Source organism: Saccharomyces mikatae (assembly GCF_947241705.1).
Source record: "Saccharomyces mikatae IFO 1815 strain IFO1815 genome assembly, chromosome: 6".
NCBI classification, from domain to species: Eukaryota; Fungi; Ascomycota; class Saccharomycetes; order Saccharomycetales; family Saccharomycetaceae; genus Saccharomyces; species Saccharomyces mikatae.
Genome location: NC_079261.1, coordinates 1 through 13,680, shown reverse-complemented (window position 1 = coordinate 13,680; position 13,680 = coordinate 1). Strand labels below are relative to the sequence as shown.

Here is a 13,680-nt window from a genome sequence, read left to right as displayed (position 1 = left end):
ACGCCTACGATGGGCGAACACTCATAGATTAGTAGCGCTTTTCACTATGTTTTGGTCTGTAACCCCGGTGTGAATTCAACCTATTTGCAAACGATACTGAAAAGGTCACAAAGGTGAGATAATGGATAGCCTATTTGAAACTAAAATATTATTGATGTCTTTACGAGTTAAGTAGCGTTCTTGTGATTTGGCACGCGAAATTCAGAACACGTGGTGATTGATGTCTGTTAATTTTAACATATGCTTACTAATTTTGTACTCGATTAGTAAGCAACTTCACAATAGAGGTGTGGCTAAGTTCACTGTCTTCAATCAGATTTAAATTTGAAAAGAAAATAGCGTCATTTTGAAACATAAAGGTATTGTAACATTGTGTGGCAAAAATTATTCCTCTTTCTACAATCTTCAATAGGCCAATCAGTGGAAATAATTCCAATAGAAATTAATTCTTTTCTTTACATCACTACAAATAGTTACTCTAAAGTATGTCTGATTTATTTGCACCCGCACCTGAACCACCGACCGAGTTGGGTCGTCTTATGATCCTCTCCAAAACAGCAGGCATCAGGGTTTCTCCATTAATATTGGGAGGTATGTCGATTGGGGACGCCTGGTCAGGAGTCATGGGATCAATGAGAAAGGAGCGAGCTTTTGAGTTACTTGATGGTTTTTATGAGGCAGGTGGAAATTTCATTGATACTGCAAATAATTACCAAAATGAACAATCAGAGGCTTGGATCGGTGAATGGATTATTTCAAGAAGATTGCGTGATTAAAATATCATTGCTACAAAATTCACCACTGACTACAAAAAGTACGAAGCAGGCAAAAGTAGAATCGCAGTTTACATGTGAGTGTGAGAGATTCCCTTTTCAAACTGAAAACTGATTGGATTGATATCTTCATATTCACTGGTGGGATTATATGAGTTCCATTGAAAAAGTTATGGGCAGTCTGTACATCCTTTTGCAGCAGGGTAAAGTTCTCTACTTAGGCGTATCTGATAGACCTGCCTGGGTTGTCTCTGCAACAAATTACTACTCTACTTCTCACGGGAAAACTCCATTTAGTGTTTATCAAGGTAAGTGGAATGTGTTTAACAGAGACATTGAACGTGAAATAATACCAATGGCTAAGCATTTTGTTATGGCTTTAGCTCCATGGGATGTTATGGAGGGTGGAAGATTCCAGAGTAGAAAGGCAATGGAAAAGCGTAAGAAGAATGGAGAAGGTCTGCGTTCTTTCTTTGGTACCTCCAAACAAACAGATGTGGAAGTTATAATTAGTGAAGCATTGGCTAAGGTTGCTAAGGAGCATGGCACTGAATCTGTTACTGCTATTGCTATTTCCTATGTCCGCTCTAAAGCGAAACATGTTTTCCCGTTGATTGGAGGAAGGAAAATTGAACATCTTAAACAGAACATCAGGGCTTCAAGCATTGAATTGACACCAGAAAAAATAGAATACCTGGTGAGTTGTTCCTTCCGATGTCGATTTTCCTACTAATTTCATCGGCGATAATCCAGCTGTTACTAAGAAACCTGCACTTCTGACAGCAATGTCTGCCAAGATTTTTTTTGACGATTAGTCAAAGTTATAATTATCTATGTCTTGAAAACATAAATGTGTTCACATGTTTATAATCTTACACTTTTGAAGGAAAAAATCACATCATTAAAACATCTTAGTGCCCGTTGATTTCCGGGGCAAGTTTCATAGACCATCGAATACGATGTGAGAAATCAAGAGTTTCATTTCGCTTTGGTGTTAAGTAACAAAAATAGAAGAGGAAAACGGTATTGAAAAGTTCATAAATATAGTTCAATACACACTTACATACATATAGATTTAAGTATATATACATCATTATAGAGGGAAACATAGTCTGGAACCATGAATAAGACGAAAATGAAAATTCCTCTAACGATTGACGAGGTGAGTTCACGTTAAAAAGATCAACATGAAAGATAAATACTTCATATTTCCCAAATTTGGAAAATAAATGAAATTCATAATTTATAAGCTGTTCGAATAAAACTGTATTGGTAGCGTTAGCGTGAAAAATCCGCAAGTGTAGTAAAGTTTCCACCTCTAAGTAATTTCCTGTGCTTACGAATTACGTGCTCATTTTAGCATCTTGGAAAATAAGGTAACCCAGCTGTTAATTGCCTATCGAAGTCGTCTCCAAAGAGAATAATCATATAAATATACTTAATTTTGTATGTTTAAATGAGTATTGTTTTTGACGGTGCATGATATACAGGGAATGTGGGAGGTTTCGTGCTCGATCTTGTACATAGAAACAGTTGTATATTGTATTATGTTATGCTATGTTATGCTATGTTACGTAGTACGTAATATGTTGAGACTAGTGTTTATTGATGGTTCTTTAAATTATAGCCCTGTAAGTATTGATCGTGGAAGTGATATCGGCACCAATTCATCTTTAATTTTAGGGGTATACTTGATTACTCAAAAAGATTTTCAGGATCTGGTTCACTATAGCATCAAGTATTCTAGCGCTTCATTTGTTTTTCTCGAGCCATAACCTGCATCCTCGGCGCATTTCAATGGAAAGAGGACATTGAACTTATTCTACTCTTATTCTATGACTACAAATAACAATAAAAACCTGTTCATGTAATGTAGGCTGTAATACTGCTTCTGTATCATCTTTGCTTGCCCAACTTCAACTTGTATCCAGAGTTTTAAAATATAATGATTTAATTAAACCATAGAATTATTTTTTATGTTTTGTTCTTTATAAAATACTTCGAAATTGAATGACTTTAATATTTTTAGTATTTTTTACATGTTCAAAAAAATTTAATACACTTCATTGTAACGTCTCAAATCCTTTGAAGATAGCTGAATGAACACTTCCTTTATGCTTCTATTTTGAAGTAGATACATAGTCCCACCAATAATGCTAACGTTCAGTGCAGTTATTTCAGAATGCTCTATAAAAATAATGGTAAATAACCTGTCTTAATAGAGGTCCATTTGCATGAATAAAACATTACTCTTTTCAATGGTCATGTCATCAAGTGATGGGTAGGTATTTTCTTCTTTTTTTCAATATATACATACTACTGCGAAGATAATTGCAGATTTAAAACCGAGGAACCCATTCTAGGACTCAACAACAACGACATGTGGTTTGATGAAATCACTTACTATAAAAAGGTAAACAAAAAAGAAGAATGTACACAAAATCTATGGATTTTCCATGGAAAGAAATTCAGGTTCTATTTTTGTCAAGTCTTTACCGTAAATAATGGCATCTACAGGCTCATTTAAACCATTAAGGACTCCAGCACGAGGAACTAACCCAATTCTTTGAAAATTTAATTTGTCCCAGATTCTCCAACTAGCTTGGTTGGTAACAAAGACAAGATTGAAAATAGAGTATTTATAACCCAATAATGGTGCCCATTTTAAGTACACCTGGGCAAGCCGATAACCAACCTTCTGACCTCTATGAGCACTGTTCACTAAAAAGCCAGCGTTACAATTGTGTGAGCAACGCGGAGCATAGTTGGGCTTGATATAGAACGTGCCTAAAAGAACTGAATGCCAGTCCTGATCATCCTCAATGAATTTCTTATCAGTTCGTAAAACAATAACAGCAAATGAGTGAAACCAATAATTCAAGAATTCCTGTTTAGTCAAGTTATTCAATTGTGGATAGGTGTTACCACTTTCGATTTCTAGATTGAACAAGTTAAAAATATAACTAATAAGCGAGTCTGGTATATATTTAATGTTGAATACAGGAAATGCAGTCGCTAGTGTTTCTGATCCAATAAGTTTGAACTGTAATGGTTCAATTGAGTCAGTCAGCGGTTGAAAAAAAGCAGGACCATTATGTAAATTTGCTGTCGATTTCCACTGAATGGATTCAGCATCCATTTTTGCTTTATATTTATTATTCTTTACGTATAGCAATATACATATTTCTTGGACACTTATAACTGTTCGACCATTTCACCTTATATTTTCCTCCTGTAACGGATCTTGAAATTTTTTGTTATATTTCATAATCTCCTGCGATATGGTAAGATAAGACCAGAGAGGCAGAAAAAACCAAAAAATGCCTCACGGGATATAAAATAATGAATGATTCAAGAATAACTCGTAGTTTACGAGGTACGCTGCACGATACACTGTACCCTAGGAACAAGTCTTGTATAGTAGAGCTTACAAGTTGAGGAAATTATTCTCCATCCAACCGCTATCATACAAACTAAAACATTAAAATATTTCCCAAAAATTCACGGATCTCGATGAAATGCTTCCTATCATTTCAAAGTCAACCAACAGGCCAAACTATGTCTTTGAATTATTCATTGAATCCATTCATTATGGACTGATAAACGTTAATCAAAGGAATCTGTGTACGTAAGTATTTTGTTATTTTACGTGTAGAGCGAGCCACTGCAACAAACGTTAAGTTGCTCTGATTAGATACATTTAACAGTGACGTCCCCTGTAAAAACTTAGACAGCAAATAGACTACACGCTGAATATAACATGTTCTAAAACTTTCAATACAGCCTATAAATTCATGTTTGTTGAATCCACTATATTCAAAACATTATGGTACATCAGGCCAGAAAGATGACAACAACTGTTTTGCACAATCCTTGTGAAACGAATCACGTCCGGATAATTTTGACGAGCAGTTAGTTGCTGCTCCAAGCTTTTTGGTGCAACTTTGCGGAGACACCAAGCCGAAATGATTTCGGATAATATATGCTGGTAGAAAAATAAGGTTGCGGAAAATATTGCGTAGCATGTAAATCCGAAATAGCCCGTGGTATAGAAATGGCATTGTACTTTAAAGTTCAAGTCAGGTCTCTACATGATTATATTATAGACGTATACGTGCTTGACCCCTTATAGCAGTTAAGAATTTGAATAGTGGTCGAGCTATCAAAATGTCCCCTTTTTCTGAGAGGAGACCCAATGGTACTTCACATTCACTGTTAAGAAAGATGGAAAAAAAACAAAACCTAGCACGTATTGTGCTGGTTTGAGAAAAAAAATGCACTGTGCCTAATGTTTGATTTCTTGCATTTAGTTTATTATAAGCTAAAAGTTCTTGAATCGTTTCTAAGGAAAAATTGATAACAGTTAGTAACAATGATTAGAATCAACATGCTATGCATTGTTATGGGTAATAGGATCTGAAAAGGAATTGCTTGTGTAATTCATCAAATAGTGATTGCTAAAAACTAGTCACTGAATTTGATATTGATAGTATAAATCCTGACAAACGTATCGGAAGAACTTTTTCTTGAAAGAGCTGTAATGTTAGTACAAGCAGTTATAAACTAAGAAATCATAATCCTTCTTTTTTTTACACCTAACGTGTGGTGTAGGAAAACCGTTAGATGATTGATAGTTTATCAGTTAGATAGAAAAAATTCACGATTACAAAAAAGCTCACGAGGAAGTGTAAAGCTGCCACAATTCAAATTTCAATTTGCGTTTCTGAATAGGGTATATATTTAACATCTAGGCATATTGAGATATGAATGAATTTTTAGATGATTGTTGGGATTCCAATGTTGATAAAGGCAATATTATTTGGTATATATAATATATATGAAGTTCTCCTCGAGGATATAGGAGTCCACAAAAGGAAATCTGCAATTCTACATAATTCTATAAACATTATTATCATCATTTTATATCTTGTTATTCATTATCCTATTACATTATCAATCCTTGCATTTCAGCTTCTCATAACTTACGTCATCTTCTAACTCCGTATATGATAATATACTATTAGTATGACAACTAGTTGATAGACGATAGATGGTTTTCATTCCAACACATATTAATCATAGTAACAGAACCACGCGACAGCTTACTGAACTTACTCAAATGCGCGTTTGGTTTATGATTGATACATACTACGTACAGCTACTTTAATGTCGAGTTATCTGACCACCGCTAGATGGTCCAATTGTATGACTGTATCATGAGGTGAATATATCATCTGCTGTAAAGGAAATTTTTCAGGAAGATTATATTTTAATGGTATCGATGAAGATGATGAATACATAAGGCACACCCAATTTAATTTTAAGTAAATCATTAGTTATTTTACCACAAAGGTTTAAAGATTTTTACGCTTGGAACAGTTGCCCCTGGATATAAAAATTAGAAATACAGATGTAGTAAAGAAAGTAAAACGATTCTAAATCACATTACTAAATTAATGAGTAAAAAACGGTTGTGCCCCTCTATTCCTTTGAAGAAAAGTAAACCTAGAAGCAAATGTACTATGTTACAGAATTCATTTGAATAAGTTTGACTTGATATTTGCCTATTGTTATCCCTTTATGTGGCTCATTTTTAGGAGAACTTCTGCCTAGCTCTTTTTTGGGATCCCCATAAGAGCATAGCAATAATTCTGAGTTAGAGTTTTAATTTATTACCCTGTAATTTCACCGGAAAAAATGTCATATTCCTTAACCTTTAGTTAACGCAGGAGCCTGGAAACTTGGGTCTAAATGCAAGAATAGAAGAAGCTCTCAAGAAAAGGTTGCACTATTTCATATTTTTTGACTGCAAATATGCGACTCCCGTAGGTTATTGGCAGACGTAACATATGGTTTATAACTTGTAAAGTTCACACGGACAAAAATAGTTCGCAATACACACAAGAATATCTATAAGAAATGTAACTCTACCTGGATTGACGTTTTTTTATCTTTATCTTCCATATTAAACAACGGTTGGAGACCTGTAGAGTTCCACTTTTACCAAAGGGGAAACCTTGACCTTTGCTGTATTGTCAGAAAACTCCTGAAAAGTTGTAGTCTTCGCTTTATACAGTCTCTGCTAGGTAACTTCTCAACAGAGGAAAATAGCGTTAGCGGTACGCTCGCTCAGGTTTGAGCGCTTCAGGAACGCTAAAGAAATAGTTCGTCATAGTGTAGGTGGTGACCCGTCATTTCTTGGCACGTGAATTAGGAGCAACCACACAAGCCAGTATCCATGTATGAGTGTAAACAACTTTCTTTTTAGTAAACAAGTCTAATGCCTTTATGAGTTGTGGTTGCAGATCATTGGACGAAATTGGACAGGACGGATAATCGTTTTTCCTAAATAGGAATAGGTAGCCGCTCCTGCAAATACAGCCCCTTCTTCTGCGCTTCATCTCTGTGATAACAAATATCTTAATTGAACTTTTACGACTACTACTCTCATCTAATGGAGTCAAACCGCATCCGGATGTATTTTTATATTAATAGGGGGTTTTGTAGATATTTGCAGGAAGTGTGCCTTTTTGTACAATTTTCACCCCATTTCTGCTCAAAGAACGCATAGAATCTGTAGACCTTGCAAATATTTCTTAGAAATGCTTGCACGAAGAAAATTAAATTAGCTCAACGGTTGATCACTGCAGCTGTACATCCGGAGTTCACAGATAACTGTAGTGAAAAAAGAGTATAAAAAGCATAGAAAAGCCTTAGTTTATTTCATAGTTGTAGAACTGGATTCAATATTGCTGCTTCATTCTTGGTTTATTCGTTAATAATAACAGCAACAACAAAATCTATCGTTGCAACTTTTCTGGTAATATCTCACCTGTATTAAAGAGATGCTCAATCGCTTTAGTAAATTTCAAGCCGCTTTGGCTTTGGTCCTTTACTCTCAAGGCGCTCTAGGACAATATTATACCAATAGTTCTTCAATTCCAAGTAATAGCTCATCCACAGCTATTTCTTCAACTTCATCAGATACATTTTCAATTAGTAGCTCATCTACTTCCTTTGTCTCCAGTTCTCTCACTCAATTAACTTCATCTTCTGATCTTTCGAGTACTATTGCTCCATCATCTTCGCCCACTTCTGAGGTTTCAAGTTCTATTACTCAACCAAGTTTATCCAGTACTAGTTCATCAGCATCTGGATCATCTATCACTAGTCCATCCGGTACTGATTCATCAGCATCTGGTTCGTCTATTACTAGTCCATCCGGAAGTGGCTCTTCCTCTTCTGGACCATCCGGTACTGGTTCGTCTGCTTCTAGTTCATCTGCTTCTGGTTCGTCTATTACTAGTCCATCCGGAAGCGGCTCTTCATCCTCTGGTCCATCTATTACTAGTCCATCCGGAAGCGGCTCTTCCTCTCCTGGACCATCCGGAAGCGGCTCTTCCTCTCCTGGACCATCCGGAAGTGGCTCTTCCTCTCCTGGACCATCCGAAAGTGGCTCTTCCTCTCCTGGACCATCCGGAAGTGGCTCTTCCTCTCCTGGACCATCCGAAAGTGGCTCTTCCTCTCCTGGACCATCCGGAAGTGGCTCTTCATCCTCTGGTCCATCTATTACTAGTCCATCCGGAAGCGGCTCTTCCTCTCCTAGACCATCCGGAAGCGGCTCTTCCTCTCCTGGACCATCCGGAAGCGGCTCTTCCTCTCCTGGACCATCCGGAAGTGGCTCTTCATCCTCTGGTCCATCTATTACTAGTCCATCCGGAAGCGGCTCTTCCTCTCCTGGACCATCTGGAAGCGGCTCTTCATCCTCTGGTTCATCTATTACTAGTCCATCCGGTACTGGTTCATCAGCATCTGGTTCGTCTATTACTAGTCCATCCGGAAGTGGCTCTTCCTCTTCTGGACCATCCGGTACTGGTTCGTCTGCTTCTAGTTCGTCTGCTTCTAGTTCGTCTGCTTCTAGTTCATCTGCTTCTGGTTCGTCTATTACTAGTCCATCCGGAAGTGGCTCTTCCTCTTCTGGACCATCCGGTACTGGTTCGTCTGCTTCTAGTTCGTCTGCTTCTAGTTCGTCTGCTTCTAGTTCATCTGCTTCTGGTTCGTCTATTACTAGTCCATCCGGAAGCGGCTCTTCATCCTCTGGTCCATCTATTACTAGTCCACCCGGAAGTGGCTCTTCCTCTCCTGGACCATCCGGAAGTGGCTCTTCATCTGCTTCTGGTTCATCTATTACTAGTCCATCCGGCACTGGTCCATCTGCTCCAGGCTCATCCGCTACTATCACACAGTCAACCTCAACTGCTTCTGGTGCCTCAAGTGCTATTACTTCCGATACATTGAGCTCCATAACTTCTTCAGTTTCTAGCGCAAGTGCAACCGCATCCAATTCCCTTTCTTCCAGCGATGGCACTATTTATTTGCCATCGACGACGATCAGTGGTGATCTCACTCTTACTGGTTCCGTAATTGCTACAGAAGCCGTTGAAATTGCTGCAGGTGGAGAATTAACCCTGCTTGACGGTGATAAATACGGTTTCTTAGCCGATTTGATTGTTCGTGGTGCACTGCTCGTCAGAAAGTCTAAGCCAACTTACCCAGGCACCGAATTCGACATTTCCGGTCCAAATTTTGATGTTTCTGGTACTTTCAACGCTGAAGAACCCGCTGCTTCTTCTGCCTCCATATACTCATTCACACCTGGCTCTTTTGCAAACAGCGGTGACATTGCTTTAAGCTTATCCGAATCCAGTAAAGGTGAAGTTACTTACTCTCCATACTCAAACTCTGGTGCATTCTCTTTCTCTAACGCTATCATTAACGGTGGTTCTGTCTCCGGTTTGCAACGTAGAGCTGAAGATGAAGGATCAGTTAACAACGGTGAAATAAACCTGGACAACGGAAGTACCTACGTGGTTGTTCAACCTGTTTCTGGTAGTGGTACAATTAACATAATCTCCGGTAATCTTTACCTACACTACCCAGACACCTTTACTGGTCAAACTGTTGTATTTAAGGGCGAAGGTGTTCTTGCCGTTGACCCTACCGAAAGCAACACTACTCCTATTCCTGTTGTTGGCTACACTGGTAAAAACCAAATTGCCATTACTGCTGACGTCACTAGCCTATCCTACGATAGTGCTACCGGTGTTTTGACTGCAACCCAGGGCAACAGACAATTCTCTTTTGCTATTGGTACAGGATTCTCTAGTTCTAGTTTCAACGTCTCCGAAGGAACCTTTGCAGGCGCCTCTGCCTACTACCTAAATTATGGTGGTGCCGTTGCTTCTAGTACTACATCTTCATCCACTTCTACCACGTCCGGTGCTTCGTCAGTTACTTCTAGTATATCAAACTCTGCTACAGGTTCTAGTACAATCACTTCATCCGGTGCCTCTGCCTCAGATTCAATCACTTCATCAAGTGCCTCCGTCTCAGGTTCAATAGCTTCGTCTTCTGCGCCCACATTGACCTCAGGTTCTGCTCCTGTTTACACCACAACACTAACATATGCAACCGCTACTAGCACAGTCGTTATTTCCTGTTCGAAAACAACTGACACAAATGGTAACACCTACACTATTACCGCAACCATTCCATGTTCATCCACCACTGCTACAATCACTTCTTGCGATGAAAGTGGATGCCATGTTACTACATCAACTGGTATCGCTGCAACTAAAACTGTTTCTTCCAAGTCACATACCACTGTAACTGTCACTCATTGCGACGACAACGGCTGTAGTGAAAAAACTGTTACTTCTGAAGCTCCTAAAGAAACGTCAGCAACCACCGCTTCCACAAAATCATACACAACTGTCACTGTTACCCACTGTGACGACAATGGTTGTAATGTAAAGACCGTCACTTCCGAAGCTCCTAAACCAACCACAACCACCGCCACTGTATCTTCCAAGTCACATACTACTGCCACTGTCACTCATTGTGACAACAGTGGCTGTGTTGTGAAGACCGTTACTTCTGAAGCACCTGAAGCCACCACAACCACGGTGTCCCCAGAATCATACACCACTGCTACCGTTACTCACTGTGACGATAATGGCTGTAACGTAAAGACTGTTACCACTAAAGCTCCTAAGGAAACTACAGCAACCTCTGCTCTTCCAAAATCGTACACCGCTACTGTTACTCATTGTGACGACAATGGCTGTGATGTCAAGATCATCACTTCTCAAGTTCCTGAGGTTATTTCGACCGCCACCGCAACTACTGTTTCTCCAAAGTCTTACACAACTTCCGCTTCTGAGGCTCCCAAGGCAACCTCATTGACAACCGCCGTTTATGTATCATCTAGCGCAATTTCTATTTTCTCTGGATCCAGCGCTCCCACTACTGCTCCTAAATCCTCTACCGGTATCGTTATTCAGTCCGAAGGTGTTGCTGCTGGTTTGAACACCAACGCTCTGAACGCTTTGGCCGGTATTCTCGTTCTTGCCTTCTTTAACTAATTTTTCTAGCTGCGAAATAAACTTAACTTCGCTCACACCCTCTTTAACAGAGGAGGTTCTTAATTATGCGGTCAATATACGCCTAGTCTAAACACTTAAGTATTTTAGCTTAATTTTTCAAAACAATACCCATTTTTGACCTTTATTGAACGAAGACATTAATCTTCAAAAAGCCCTTTCCTCTGTCGAAAAAAAGCGATAGTTACTGATAATATTGAGCAATTCTAGTATTCCTGCCTACTAACTTTAGTGAAAGACTTTGCGATAAAAAGCACATATGAACTCGAGGGTGTCACAAACCTTTATAGTAGAGCATTCACATTCATCTTTGTTAATAAAAATGAAGACAGAAACAATTGGATTCAAACTTTTGGTACTGCTGAAGAAGACATGTATATTGATTGTCTCACCCAAAGTGAATGTTTCTGTTTCCCTCGTTTGCTATTAATAGAGTCCTAATGACGAGCACTTAAGCATATTTCAAATATTAATATGTGGAAGTATTTTCGGCTAGATTTCAAATCATTTCTTGTGCAGATCCTTTTACTGGACGCAGTATATGCTTTATAATTAGATATTGATGAAAAGAAATCTTAAAGTTGAGCTTGTCATAATTTCATATAAAGAAGTTCATAGAGTAAAAGAAACCCTTCTCTGCTAACATAATACACGGGAATGTTGTACGCAAAATTGTACTCTCCGAACTTTGCTTGCATGACTCTCAGGTTATTTAGGTCATTGACAGCGTGTTATGTCCGATCTATAAGCCGCATGATTTTTACATAATTTCTCCCTTTGGACGTGCGCGCTATAATTTTTACCGAAAGAGGGAACCCCAATGTATACCGTATGATAAGGTAAGAATAATAATCACATGACTTCAACGTGAATATCACGTGATCATTGTTGGAGTTCAAAAAACTGATGATACTCTACATCCTAAAAAATAAACTACATAATAACCTGTTAAAATGTGATAACCTAAAAGGATGGTACAGTATTGTTTTGGCAACTTATTAATTAAGGACTGTTGGTGCAAGAAATTATGATCTAGCCTATACGTAATTATATACTAAAATTATTGGACATTTTCTTTTATAAGCTTAAAAGAGTAACATAATTATTGTCGTATCTTCATGGTGAGGTACAATTCATTCTTAAATGCACTAATGAATTTATAAAATATAGTTTACAGTGGGTTTTATGGGTAAATGGCACAGGGTGTGAAGCGCTGAGGTAAGTGCCGTGTATGGTGATGTATGGTGATATATAATGGTAACCATGGCAACTGAGTGAGAGGTAAGGATGAGGATGAGGAGCAGTGTGGCAGTGTGACAGTAGGGGAGTTGGGTAAGATGAGTAGGATGGGAGTAGTTTATTCTTAGCATCCGTAGGTGTATGGGGGGCTATTATGGAAAAGAAGAAGGCATGGTAGGTGTTGATATGTGGTGAGGTAGCTAGATGTGGTTAGAGGTGGGATGGGGAGTGGTGGTAGGGTATGATGTTAGGTGTGATTGTTTACGTTTGGATGTTTACGTTTGGATGTTTACATTTGATTGTTTACATATGATTGTTTATATTTGGATGTTTACATATTATGTTAGGTATGTTGTAGAGGTAGATGGTAGATGGTAGGATAAGTGGGTGTGGTGGTTGAGTGGTGGAAATGGAGTAGTGGTGAGATGTGAAGGATGGCAGATGGAGAGTGTAGGCAGTGGAGGAGCAGGTAGGGTAAGCTAAGGCAGTGGGGTTGGAGTTGGAGAGGTAGGGTTAGACAGCGAGGTAGGGCTGATAGTAGGGTTAGAGATAGGGTAAGTAAGTGTGTACTTCTCATGATAGTGATGGTGATGGTGATGGTGATGGTGATGATGGTGATGGTGATGGTAGTGATGGTGATGGTGACAGTGATGGTGATGGTGATGGTGATAGTGATGGTGATGATGGTGATGATAGTGATGGTATTGATAGTGATGGTGGTAGTGATAGTGATGGTGGTAGTAATGGTAGTGATGGTGATGGTGATGGTGATGGTGATGGTGATAGTGATGATGGTGATGGTGATGATGGTGATGGTGATGATGATGATGGTGATGGTGATGATGGTGATGGTGGTAGTGATGGTGGTAGTGATGGTGATGGTGGGTGTGGGTGTGATGGTGATGATGATGGTGATGGTGATGATGGTGATGGTGATGATGGTGATGATAGTGATGGTATTGATAGTGATGGTGATGGTAGTGATGGTGATGGTGGGTGTGGGTGATAGTGGTGATGGTGGGTGTGGGTGATAGTGGTGATAGTGGTGATGGTGTGGGTGTGGGTGTGGGTGTGGTGTGTGGGTGTGGGTGTGGGTGTGGTGTGTGTGTGGGTGTGGTGTGGGTGTGGTGTGTGTGGGTGTGGTGTGTGGGTGTGGGTGTGGGTGTGGGTGTGGTGTGGGTGTGGGTGTGGGTGTGGTGTGGGTGTGGGTGTGGGTGTGGGGTGTG

General features: G+C 39.2%; 4 protein-coding genes across 4 annotated transcripts; 3 read left to right on the top strand and 1 right to left on the bottom strand.

Annotated features, from left to right (window-relative positions):
- Positions 1-485: 485 nt before the first annotated feature.
- On the top strand, positions 486-776 carry SMKI06G0040 (uncharacterized protein; the record flags this gene model as incomplete). Its single annotated transcript, XM_056222044.1, has 1 exon — positions 486-776. The coding sequence occupies one exon, from the start codon at positions 486-488 to the stop codon at positions 774-776; it is 291 nt and encodes a 96-aa protein (XP_056081774.1).
- Positions 777-924: 148 nt separating this feature from the next.
- SMKI06G0030 (uncharacterized protein) lies at positions 925-1,506 on the top strand (the record flags this gene model as incomplete). The annotated part of the gene is made up of 1 exon (XM_056222043.1): positions 925-1,506. The coding sequence occupies one exon, from the start codon at positions 925-927 to the stop codon at positions 1,504-1,506; it is 582 nt and encodes a 193-aa protein (XP_056081773.1).
- Positions 1,507-3,216: 1,710 nt separating this feature from the next.
- Positions 3,217-3,912, bottom strand: SMKI06G0020 (N-acetyltransferase family protein; the record flags this gene model as incomplete). Its single annotated transcript, XM_056222041.1, has 1 exon — positions 3,217-3,912. The coding sequence occupies one exon, from the start codon at positions 3,910-3,912 to the stop codon at positions 3,217-3,219; it is 696 nt and encodes a 231-aa protein (XP_056081772.1).
- A 3,706-nt stretch (positions 3,913-7,618) lies between these two features.
- On the top strand, positions 7,619-11,197 carry SMKI06G0010 (uncharacterized protein; the record flags this gene model as incomplete). The annotated part of the gene is made up of 1 exon (XM_056222040.1): positions 7,619-11,197. One exon carries the CDS (start codon positions 7,619-7,621, stop codon positions 11,195-11,197), a length of 3,579 nt encoding a protein of 1,192 aa, XP_056081771.1.
- Positions 11,198-13,680: the final 2,483 nt, after the last annotated feature.